We start from the raw sequence: 13,265 nt of genomic DNA on the forward strand, positions 1-13,265 counted from the left end.
GACGTTTTGACCAGAGCAATGGAAAAATAATGACGGTAAAAAATTTTTTTAAAACCGTCACGATGGCGATGCGTCGGCGGCAACGCCCGGTAGCAATTTTGTTCCGAGCAACATGTCCGAGCAGTTTTTTCGTGGTCTATTTTTTTTTTTATGTTTTTACGAGAGAAACGTGTGAGCCGTTATCCGAACTGGCGAGATCTGGGAAGGGACGGATGCCTAACAAGGGATAACTTCGTTAAGGACCGCGGGCCTAGCTTGTGTGTTTTACAAGTTACAAATTAAGCTGATTAGTAGCAAGTCGAAGCTCGAACTGCCGCTCTTGCCGCCTGCCGGCCAAATCTCCGCTCGTCGCATGCGACAACGTAAACGGTTGAATCGTGCTTCGGTTTGTTGACATTTTGCATGTTCGAGCGGCGTGAATAGATAGCGCCTGTGAGAAATCATAACAAATAAAATCATTATCTACTTATATGTGTTGACGATGTATCGTATTCCCGCGCGCTACAAAAGTCATACAAGTCACAAATATAAAATCGTTCGAGAGACAAGAATGCTACGTAATTCTAAATTATTTATTACGATATAGTCGTAAGTTAATTTAAATCCAATCATACAAATCGCTTGTTTCAAGTTCTCTAGAATGTATAGATATTAATTTTGTTATAGTATTATGTTACCCTTAAAAACTACCCCGATTTTGATTTATGTCACTCTTTTTTAAAAAGTAAAAGCCAATGATTTAGAACATAATTCGTACATACTACAAAATTTGAAAAATGTCTTTCCCTTTGTTTGCAGTTTGTATTTGAAAAGCTCTCAAGCAACACTTCCGAACAATTGCCCCCCTCGTAGAAATATTTTATTACATCACGTAAAGTGTGAACACAATATCTTACGTGTTGAAAAAAAGCGCTTGCCTGGTGTGTAGCGCGCGAGATTATCTTAATCTTTTGAAAGTTGAAAAATGCGAGCGCTAACGAACGCGACTCTCGCATAATGGCGGGAGGAAGTTTGTCTAAAACATGGAAGGCATTCGTCGTGCGATACAAGCTCCACAGTTTCCCCGTGCTACGCGCGACAAGATAACGTGGCCTGAAAAATGGAAACAGAGAAAGGAACAAGCGACGTCATCGATCTTGGAGCGAGATTGTTTCTTCTTCTTGCAACTCTCTCCTCAGTACATAATTACGTCGCGTCGACTCTGCGTCTCGCGGCGATGCGGGTCGGTGTTATGTCGTGTGTCTCGCACACACACACACACATACACAACACACGCGAATAAAATAATGTCTACTGCGGCGATCGAAAAATATGTTTGCCGTTATCACTATTTTACATACGTGATACGAGATGAGAACTGTATCGAATTTGGAAAACGGGGCGACAAAATTTAAATGTAAACTAACTTTAAACGACATCACGTATGCATACGTGGCGTGCAATAATAAATGTCGCGCGTATACATGATTTGATCTCATTTCCCTGCCCGCATTTTTCTGCTTTCGTCAAATGTTTTCTCCTGCGCTGCGCGCGGAGTAATTGCATTCCAACGATCCGTGTGTTCCCGAATGATTTAGCCCAGTCGAGTTACGAGACCGTGTATCGTGTATGATTCATGAACCTCATTAATTTAAAAGGCTCGAGAAGCGTGGAAACCCCTGGCAACGAGTGTAGCCCCGATTGTAAGCTTCTCGCGGAAATTCTACTTCAAAAGGCATTACAGATAAAGTTAAAAATTTTTATGACTTTACACTGTACAGAGAGTCTTACCGTAAGCTGTTTAGTAAGAATGATAAATATTGTGCGACGACGTAAAATGTCATTTTCGTATCTCTAAAGTAACTTCGCTATTATCCTATTACTAACTTTGCTGTTATGCTATTAAGTATGAAACTCTATGGTTCATGCATAATTTATGTGCATGCTTCATTGACTTTTTAATTCTTCTTAAAATCGGGTTGAAACTTTGCGGTTTGTTTTATGAGCCCGCTGATGCACGATATTTAATAAATATCGTGCCTCTGAAGCACTGCTGGTTCGGTTTAATAGATGTGTACTCGAGAGAGAATTACGCTACAAATGATTTAGAAAATTCGATAATGTTATTTTAGTTAATTTTAATCTTTACAATATTGCAGTTTGCGATAAAGTATTATTATTATTATTATTATTATTATTATTATTTAATCGATTTCCATCTTTTAATCGTTGCGCCATTAATATAAAATATTAAAATCATGTTATTAATAATATCGCGCGTACACAAAATGTGGTCTCGTAACTCGCTCTCGCACTCGCGTATCGTGTCTGATTCATGCGAACCGTTAATTTAAGAGTCGTGAGGCCCGTCGAGTTTAAAAGAAAGTGGCACAACATATGCACACTCGAGCGCTTAATAAGCTCCCGTTGGTTCCCGCAGAAATTATCGCGGTCTAAAAAAGGGAAGACAACGAGAAACGCGCGTTTACGTCGCGATTGTAGAATGATGGTCGTTCCACGACCAGAAAATTCAAAGGGAGGAAAAGAGAGGGAGGTGCGGCAAGAGGGTGTAAAGTCGGTCTAGTAGACAGGAAATTACACGTCCTGCCGAGCCATAAGTTTTCGGTGGGTGCTGCGGCCTGGAGTTCCCGCCAGCCTAACATTCCCATCGCTCGTCGTCGCTGCGCCACCACGTTTAGGCTCGCAGCGACCTTTCGTCGCGACAAACGCTCGTTATTAATTACGCTACGCGTCCTCGATGCACGATTAATTGCTGGAATTACTGGAATTAATGCGCGCGCGTCCGTTGGCAGACGCGCGGAATGTTTGTTTTGTGGAATAAACGCACGCGAGCGTGGACGCGGCGCGCGGGGAGAAACTCGGATGATTATTAATTTTGAACAACGATAAAATTTCATCACGCGGACGATTAGCGAGCGCGCGGGGAGAAACGAGCTCTTTCAACTAGGACGAATCGCATTTCTCAAGTGCCAAAAGCAAATGATTTTTTTTAATTATTGAAATTATTAATTAAGATGAATGCGAGGGGACATGATATATTTTGCGTCAGATATTTATATCTTTCAATAATTCAAAAGCCAGATTAATATATAGGATTAAAACGGTTTATTAGGATAGCGAATTTATTTCATTATTCACGCTGTCAATTTTATAGCTTATTTATCTCAATTTGAATTACAAAAACCTATATAAAGGATTGATTACTTCATATTTCTTGAATGAAACGAAACTGGAAATTCCAAAAAATGTAATACTTAATACTTGCTGACTGCAAGATTTCTTTTTATAATTATAATCACTTATGAGTATTACTATAATAATTGTAAACACACCAATAAGACAACCCGATTTCGATCGAAAATAGTTTTTTCTTCTCTCTTATTTATATTTAAACATTTCTCGATCTATTTTTTTATCTATTCTTTTTTGTTGATCGAGCGAAGATTTCAAAGGGATTCAATTGAGGATATCCAACTTTCGCGGAGATACTAATGCAGTCGGTCGTTCCAGAAGAAACGGCTAACTATAGTGACATCGAAGGAAGTTGCTTGGAGACTCGGTGCTGCTCCCCCGTTGACACTCGTCGAGATTAATTATTCCGGAAACAAAGACTCACACCCTTCTCGCGTCATTGCACGCCGCCAAGTTGCAGACAGGCTGCAGGTGTGGAGCGCAATAACCTCGGCGTTTGATAACTATTCCCAGCTTCGCGGGTCTACCGCAAATACGTAAACTTAGGCACTTTGCCGATCGAGTCTGGAATACTGTTAACAGCCTCGTGAGAGTTCTTCTTTCCTAAATTTGGTCACTGTGTGGTTTAACAACTGCAAAAGCGCAGATCTATTTATAAACGCACATATACAACAGACTGACTCGCAATAATAATACAAGAACAAAAATTATACTCGTGCAATTATAAAGGCAATGAACAATTATAATACGGGCCGATGAAAATTAATCTACTTGATAAGAAGAGAAATCTTACATTCGGTCAAAAAGCGAATCTTAATACTTAAATATTTTTAAGTGAATTTAAACACTGATGCCAAAACTGTTTTTCAGTTTTGAAATCCAATGATAAGCAAAATCAGAGTTGTAATGTTACATATTAAATTATACAAACGATTTTAAAAATTTTTTATGTTGAGAAGCATCTTTATCAGTATATTAATAAATTGATGTTACTGAAAAATTATAAATCTGCAAAAAATTTTATTACAAAAATATTGCCAAAATTTAAACCACAATCTCTAGTAAAGTTGAGTAATAATTATTAATGAAAAAAAAATTAAATTCGATATGTAACACCAAAAGCTTCGATAATTGTAACAATATTTCTAAGCTAACGTGTTTCGAATGTTCTTTTAAATTCCGTTTGATGCATGCGTGATATTAATCCAAGCTTGTTAATTTCTTTATGACTTTTTATACGATCTCACTGTTCCGACACATAAAATACTCTGGATCGATCAATATACACATATTTTTTTCTAGAATGCTTGCGATCACAAGCACTGAGTCAAAAAGTGTTATTGAAATTACTAGGACTTTAATGGTTTTATATCGTTGTGTAAACTGATGTAAAGCATGATACTCAAATCTATTTTCTGCTTCTACCTTAAACCGTTCAAATCTAACAAACAATTGTAGTGGCAGATTGTGGAACTGTTATATGTTAATTTTTTGTTATTATATGTCACAATAATAATAGATACAAATAAATTCAAGTGTAAATGTTAAATGCAAAGTGTGTGTAAATGAAATGTGTAATTGAAAATGAAATAATATCAAGCATTGTAAACGTTAGAAAAGTGTTATGTGAGAAATACACTTCCACAATATATTTGACATTTCGGCGTGTATTATCGTTTGCACCTTCCATCGCGTCGATCAACGCCAGGCATAATGTTGGAGAGTAATGGCGAAAGTTCACAATTAAACTAGTCTAAGATCGGCTTAAGCCCGAATCGCGGGAATACGAGTCAAAGACCGCTTAATTAAACTGTCGAAGTTGAGCGTGCTAATTGCAACCGACTCGCAAAAGCCAGCAACGAGGATGGAAAGAACGGGGTGAGTAGAAAGCATCGGTGAGGTTAATAATCGAAATGCACGATGAGTGATGATTGACCGATATTAGACAAATTCGCCGAATCGTACAATGGATATACTAAATGGATATTACATTTTGAAAACTTTGCACTCACATTGCTACCGCAACGTTAATGCCAGCGTGCAATTGTTACAACAGTGAACATTGCTTTGGCATTAGTCCAAATTTCAGATCATTGATTTTCTATAACAGCGTAACGTCAAAAACAGAAATTAGACCGTCTATTACGTGATTGAAATTAATTTACGTGTGTGTATCACTTTGATTAATTAATCTAATCAAAAAACGCGAAAGTACTCGTTTTATTTCAGTTTACTCCAAATTTAGTTACACTCCAAAATTTTATAAATATGAATCTAATATTTTTACATTGTTAGAAATCTATTGATGTATCAAATAATATATAAGCTGCAAAAATATACATATCACGTAGTAAATTACTCTTTTCCAGATGTAATTTCTAAAAAAGTATCTGGATACTTCGAAATGTAGAATAAAAATCGACGTGTCGAAGAAACTCATAAATATATTCCACATGTATTTTCCTACATTGGTATTGAATTTTTGGTGTAACAAAATTTTAATAGTTTTAGTAATTGTGCATGTAATGTACATGAAAAGAAACTTTTACTAAAATATCTAAAAATTTAGCTAAATACAGATCTGAAAATAATTTTGGTTGAGACATCAAAATAATTATGTAAGAAACTATTCACGAGTATTATAATGCTGCAAAAAGTTTTGACACCCTAACAATTCTATATAAACATCCTACATAATTATTTTGAGGGTACTACAAAATTATTTTCAAGTTTGTATTTAGTTAAATTTTTTAATATTTCAGCAAAGTCGTTCTTTCTTTTGTATATAGCGATATTCTGTATATTATATCTTATTACCGAAACATCATATTTTCTGTTTAGCAAAAAAATATTTTTGCTGTTCCAGCCAGAATTATCGCTGTTTTTTGTATCTAGTAGAAAATTATGTATCATACGCGTATAATTTATAGTAGAATATTTTTACAATATATGCAAGAAAAACTGTAGGCCTCATAATGAAATATTAATAATTGGTAAATACGAATCACACAGTCATGATTAAACAGAGGGATTTTCTTGATAAATTTTACAAATGATTCAAATATAAATTTTCTGTTTCTATTATTAATATTGTTTAGATACCAAAACATATCCGATATTGCAGTGCTTACTAGTCATTTATCAATTTTAGCTAATTTTTCGTAATTTTTCGCTATAACTGCAAAATCATTCTTTTCAGTGTATACATAGCTTCGAAGATAAATGCTCAGACGTGCTATATATCTTCACATAAAAAATGCATCACGGAGATACATGATAAAATCAGAAAATAAGAAACACGACTTTCTGCGACGTGTTTGACACAAATATTGAAACGAGACGTCGTGACACGATCGCGCCCGTACGCGACAGAGCATAAAGCGCGTGCGAAGATCGCTCGCATTTGCCAGCTGCCGCCTGTATAATAGACCGTCATTATCATCGGCCAGCCATCGGAAAGCGATAAATCATCCGGGCACGAGCTCAACCGCGCGCCTCGATAATTTTTATGAGTGTCGAATGCGCGAGGTATAACGGGAACGTGAGTACAACCGATCGAAGCTGAAATGTCAATAGCAGAGATAGACCGTCTCACCTTCCTCGCGTGCAAACCACAGAAACATAATTGAATATCGGGAACCGTCGTTCTCTTTCGAGCCTTCGGTTATTAGCGCTAATGATTTTACAGCCCTCGCGGCTGATTTAGTGTTCATTTTGGTGTTTCCCACCCTTTTTTACCCGTTCCCCTGCACATCGTGCCTTTCTCTGTTTCTCTAACTATCGTTTCGTCCTTTCGAGCATTCCGCTTTCTCTCCTTCCTCCATTCTTTCTATCCATTCGCCTCTCCTGTCCTCTCCAAAGCTTCCATGCACAAATATCTTTATCGTCATGTTCATGTAAATTTTGTAACTGTATAAATAAAGTACATGCATAATATAGAGAATGCGTTATTAACGCTTCCTTTTCATGAACAAGTTTGATGAACAATATATTTCGCGTTTTTCTCATAATAATTTTGCTCTTTGTGACTTCGTGGAAACGTATACTTATGAAAGAGATATTTAAATCCGAGCTACTCAAAAACATTTTCATGTTTTAAAATTGTAAAATAATTAAATTAAATATTTCACTAAAAGATCAAAGTCTATTCAGGTAGAAAGTAATTAATTTTAAAAGATAAGAGACACACATTTCCCGAAAAATAGAAAACTTTAAAAATAAAATGTAAATTCCAAAACACATTGTGTATAACGATATATGACACTACGAAATTGCTAATCGTACTGAATTTTCGCTTTAAATTAGCGCACTAATTCACGGAGATCTCTCGAGTTGAATGCACAGAATGAAATTCAACGCATACTGAATGTGTTGCAATTAGGGTGCAATTATGAATAACTTAATAGTTGAACCGCAATGTGCCTCGGGGGTGCAACGCGCAACGTCCGCGCCGCAAATTTGGAATTTTATTCCGACCATGGAATTTCATTCGTCAAGCAAGGCCGTACAGCGAATCGCAATTATTCCCAGCCTTATGTCCGATGTTCGCCGTCCCGACGTTCATGCGATACGCATACCAACGCCCCGTCGACCACCGGCAGAATTCCATTTTTGCAAATTATTCTGCCACTTTCTCTCATCTACCATTGTTTCGGATGGGCCGCATTGTGTCCTAGAATATAATGAATTATTTCGCCCCGTGTCCTTCCACTTGCGACGTCTCTCTCTCTCTCTCTCTCTCTCTCTCTCTCTCTCTCTTCTCTCACGACTTTCCCTCTCCTAGCAGGTATATGTACATAGATTTACACAGCGCGGTACGACCAATTAATATTTCAACCCGAACTTTCGCGTGCAAGTCGCGCCGGCAAGGCGAGAACGACGATACAAGCGGAAGCGAGTTTGCGCACACGAACGCGAATGTACGAGGTGTTCTATAAATGATACACGCAACGGATGTTCATCCCTATATTATATGATTCGAACTTAGTTTTTCTCTAGAAGAGAATTATTACAAAAGACGTGAATTTATCGTGACGTGTTTCTATATTTATGTCTCGTTTTCTCAAATTTTATACAATTTATGTACCAGGTAAAATTTCAATTCACAGTTTCAATTGTAAATAAAACTGTTTACTGTTTGAACAGAATTGCTGTTTTTATTATTTATCCACTTTTACAGATTCGTAATTACAAAGATTCTTTGTGATTATTAAGGATTTTAAAGTTATTTAACACTAAAAAAGCACCAACGTTTCTTACCTACTAAAAAAAAACCAAACAAACAAATATTAAAAAAGTATAATGAAAAACTAAATATATCATGAATATAATGGCTATCATAATTATTAAAAAATAAAAGATATTTAAAATCTTATTTTGTTTAAACAAAAATATAATACTAATCTAACAAATAACAACAATTAGCAATGATCGCTTGGTACTTTTACTGTTAGAGATAATTTTATATGGAAATAAAAATCTCTATTTCTATTGAAGATATTATTCTCACACAACACACACACACACACATTTATGAAAATAATAATCTATTCTTTCGCAAAAATATTGTACCATCGCGAGGCATTGATCGAATTACCGTAATTCATCAATAAAATATTATGATCGCGCATTAAACATTAAATTGTCACTTGATATACCTTGAAGAATTCTTGAATATATACTACTTCTCTTTCTTTGAGTCTGCAAAAGTATTTAGCAATCGTTGTGATAAATTTATTGGAAATAAGTCTCCTCATTTCGTTCATTCAGTTTTCCGCTCATCAGACATTTCTCGTTAATTAATGCACTTTGCAAGTCGCCCGACTTTCGTAAAGAGGAGGAATCGCGGAGACGGTCATTTTGAGACCTTCGCGAGTGATTAACATTGTAAAATGATTTCCTGTTTCCTTTTTAATAACGAATGTCTTCAAAGTCCAGTCGCGTTTAATCACATTGAAAAATATCCTTGAAATAAATTCTTGTAAATTTTATTGTGGAATCACCTTCTTGTCGCCTTCACAAACGAACGGGAATTTTTGTCACGATGGGAAATTACCAAGAGAAGGAAATACGATTTAATTCTACGATAAGCAAAAATGATATCTTAGTACGAGTAAGAGTAAAATATCGTATTGTCTAAACTGGAGTTGCCGCACTTTACGAAAATCTCTAATAACGTATTGCTTGTTTTGGCGAGACTGTCGACTGACACAACAGGGGTGCGGGCAAAGTATCGCGATAAATGCTCGTAAAATCATTTATTGGCGATAACAGAGTGTATACAGACGCCAATAAATGGCTCGGTGAGTCTACCCATGTCTGTTAACATTTTTATGACTCACGTACGATTCCTTGCTTCCTACAGATTGTTTTATTGTTAGACAAAAAAACGGTGTGAGAAACATTTTTGCAATGTTTCGGCTAATTATGTAAATAATCCCTGTTAAAACATAGTTAATCGTATTTAATGAAAAGTTACATATATATAGTTGTCCCTGCAAAAAAATGACTATAAATTATAGTTAAATTATGGTAATTGCAACCATTTTCTTCTCTCGGTAAATAAATATTTATGGATTTAACACTATGCAGCATTGCACTATGTTGATGTTGATATTATCAATATTAAATGGTGTGGATTGAACACCATGAGTTTTAAATCAATATAAACGTAGTTAAAATTATATAAACACCGTATGACGTTAAATTCACATTTAAATTTTTTATAGTGCAAACAATTATTATTTATGATATTTCTCAATTTTAACTAAAATTAGCGAGTTTCAAACTGCATTTGCTTACAGTCAATGTTTGCAACTCGCAACTTGCAGCTGTCACGAAGCGAAGTTGCACCTCACAATATTCGCTACTAGACGGTCTATTCGTCGCAGCACATCGCGCTCAACATCCATTGACTAAAATCCATCCCGGAGTGCAATTGTCACTCCATTACTGCGCTAGTTGTTGTCGCAGCGACTGCTGACGGAAAAAGAAAGCGCTCGTTGGAGTGCTTTTGAGTTCGCGTCGCGTCGCGTCGTCGTCGCGTCGTCGTCGCCGCGGGTGCGAGTACTCGTTTCTGCTCAAGTACTCATCTCGAGTACATTCATCGACCGTAGAATCGCTACTATGATTTGCGAATGTCGATATGTGCGCATAACGCACGTACGCATCGTCAAATTTACGACGACGGGCAGAATAACGAGGGGCAATTATAGAAGAAATGAACTGGGCGAACACGTCTAAAGGTTTATAATCGCGCCCGCCCGTTCCGCGTCGTGACCCGCGAATAGAACAGTACACAGTGCACCAACGAGTTGCGGTCTATCGCAAACAATCTTTACAAATCTCTATCCATTCTTCACGACCAGAGATCCTATAATCGAGTCCAGCCACAAACGATTCTGCAAAAATCCTATACAAGAGAAAAAGATACATCACTACACATCCATATACAGAAATATTGCTATAACATTTTCAATGTTACTATAATATTATTGAAACATTGCAATATTATTGCTGCGATATTACTGGACTAATCTATGCTGTATAGAATATATACATAGTATCTTTTTATGTTTTTTTTATCTCACTCTCTAACGTATTCATCTCTATAATTTAATTAAGGTTATAGAGTGGAACAACATAAGTTAAAATAGAGATTATATAAACATATTATATATATAGGTTACAGAGTGAAATATACATACAAGAAAATGTACATACATATATCTTTCTCTATCGCATAGAATTTTACTGAAACCGTAGCCAAACTCTATTATAAGATCTCACGAGAGAATAACAAAGTCTGTTCCGTAAATAACTATCTCGAATCAGCAAATTCGCAAATCAAAGAGATCGCTTATGGATATCATCAATTAGCCTCTGTCATTGCTATATGAAAACATATTTATAAGTTGAAACTACCTTATATCACGTGTGTTTATTTTAGTATTGATTTTGCAGCAACACTAAAATACAATTTCATTTAATCCTTAAATGGACTCAAGTCTTAAGTGGACTTAATTTAACTAATATCAAATCTGTAACTCTGAAAATAGGTCTTCACCTAGAAAGAACAGTTTTGTGATGGAAAATCTAAAATTTTGCTAAATACACGCAGATCTGAAAACAATTTAGTTGGATATATCATCAAAATAATTATGTCGGAAACTCAAACTGATTGTTCTCTAGAATATCAAAACTTTTTGCAACATTGCTTATCATTTATTAGTTTCCAACATAATTGTATTCAACAAAATTATTTTCAGATCTATATCATAATTTATAGTTTAAACATGGTCTTTTTGGGTGCCTTCCATTTAGTGACACAAGTTGACACAAGAATCGTTCTATTTTTATTATTCCATTGAATGGCAAGAAAGATAGAACATTCGTATCGACTTGTGCCATTAAATGGAAAGCACTCTTTATCTTTCCATTTGTGTGTCAAAAATATTACATGCATAAATATATTCATATTTCATAAGTAGGTAGTCCATATTTTCGTATAAAAATTTGTATATTTTTTGACTCCGAGAATAAATCACAGATCAATTCAAATTACGAATGTGAGCCACAACGGTTATTCGTGCCAAAATATAAAATAATAATTACTAAATATAATGTGTTTACAATAGTAATACAAGACGTTATCTGTATTTTGATATTAAAACAATTACAATTTTCTTTTTTAATGTCGTTTGTAGCATTTGAAGTTGAAAAGAAGCGCTTCACTGGGCCACTCTATTTTCTCTCCTTCATTATCGCGAGCTTTGTAATAGTTACATCACTTTATACGAATGCAACGAAGGGGGAAAAAGCCACGACCGCGACGTCCATTGCGAGCGGGATAATTGCCACGCCTAAAAACCGTAATGAAAGTCCGCAAACAATCTCTCTCGGAGAACGATAAAATTCATTATCATCCCGGTAGTTATCGCCGCGTTAAGTGCATTCGTATCATTATCCGCAGCACGCCGCGTCCCGTCCCGAAGAGGAGATACCAACACGAGTTCCGACGGCGATCGGGAGCATTAAGAAGAAGGGTGCAGTAAATGGGGCGACTACGAGGGAGGGGGAGGGCGGGAGAGGGTGCGAGAAGAACGGTAGGAAGGTACGAAGTCGCGGTGAGTGAACGGGCGGGGGTGGCAAATAGAGTCGTCTGACGAGGCTGCATCGAGGTCGTGGAATTATTAATTTTAATTACACAACTCGGAGCGGCCCGGCTGCGTTCGCCGTGTCGAGTAGACCTGCCTTACGTAATAAACTTACAGCAACACCATCGCTAGCAGCTACTACCGACACCACACTACCACCACCATCACCAGCACCACTACTATCACCCATCGCCGCTGTCGCCCGCACCACCCCCCTCGACAACCATTCGCCACTCTCCGTCACTACCACCATCGGCAACCTCCGCCACCGTCGCCGCCGCCGCCGCCGCCGCCGCCGCCGCCGCCGCCGCCACCACCACCACCGCCATCATCCATCCGCAGCATTACGTGGGTATTGATTAAACGCAACACGTCGCCCCCTCCCCGCTTCGACCGTCCCTTTCGACCGTGGGAGGCGGTTTCGGCCCAGGGTTGGCCAGCAATTAATATTATTTATCGACGTCTTAATCGGCGAGCCGCATCTAACCGCCACCTCTGGATCTTGCGTCAGCCAGGTCGGAAGGCCAGCCGGCTTCTGAGAAAGCAGACACTGAAGCCGCACGGCGTTCGAACAATTTCGCTTGTCGGCTTCGGAGGAGGATTATGCTTTGACCACTTCCGTCTTTTTGTACTGCATCTATCCGTGAGCGATCGTTCCGCTATCATCGCTTTTCGAAGTGAGACATACTGTCTCCACGTAACTAGTTTCGTAATAAATGGTGGAAATAAAAGAGGATTTTATTATAAATTGAATATATAAAAAGTAATAATGAAGATAAGAACAAATGCTGAAGATAATGGCTTAAATTTTTATCATTAATCTCTGTGATTGTCTTTTTTCGAAATAAAAAGAGGATTTTACTACAAAATGAATAGATATATAAAAAGTGATAATGAAGATAAGAAGAAATGCTAAAT

General features: G+C 37.1%; 1 protein-coding gene across 1 annotated transcript in view; it reads right to left on the reverse strand.

Moving 5' to 3' along the window:
* LOC108773545 (uncharacterized) overlaps nucleotides 1-12,600 on the reverse strand; it is a 178,723-nt gene extending 166,123 nt beyond the window's left edge. Inside the window, exon 1 of the mRNA XM_018539383.1 lies at nucleotides 12,450-12,600. Coding sequence (XP_018394885.1) covers nucleotides 12,450-12,600 — 151 coding nt within the window. The remainder of the gene's footprint in view (nucleotides 1-12,449) is intronic.
* Between the last annotated feature and the right edge of the window lie 665 nt (nucleotides 12,601-13,265).

The sequence above is a fragment of the Cyphomyrmex costatus genome, unplaced genomic scaffold, assembly GCF_001594065.2.
Source record: "Cyphomyrmex costatus isolate MS0001 unplaced genomic scaffold, Ccosl1.0 scaffold214, whole genome shotgun sequence".
NCBI classification, from domain to species: domain Eukaryota; kingdom Metazoa; phylum Arthropoda; class Insecta; order Hymenoptera; family Formicidae; genus Cyphomyrmex; species Cyphomyrmex costatus.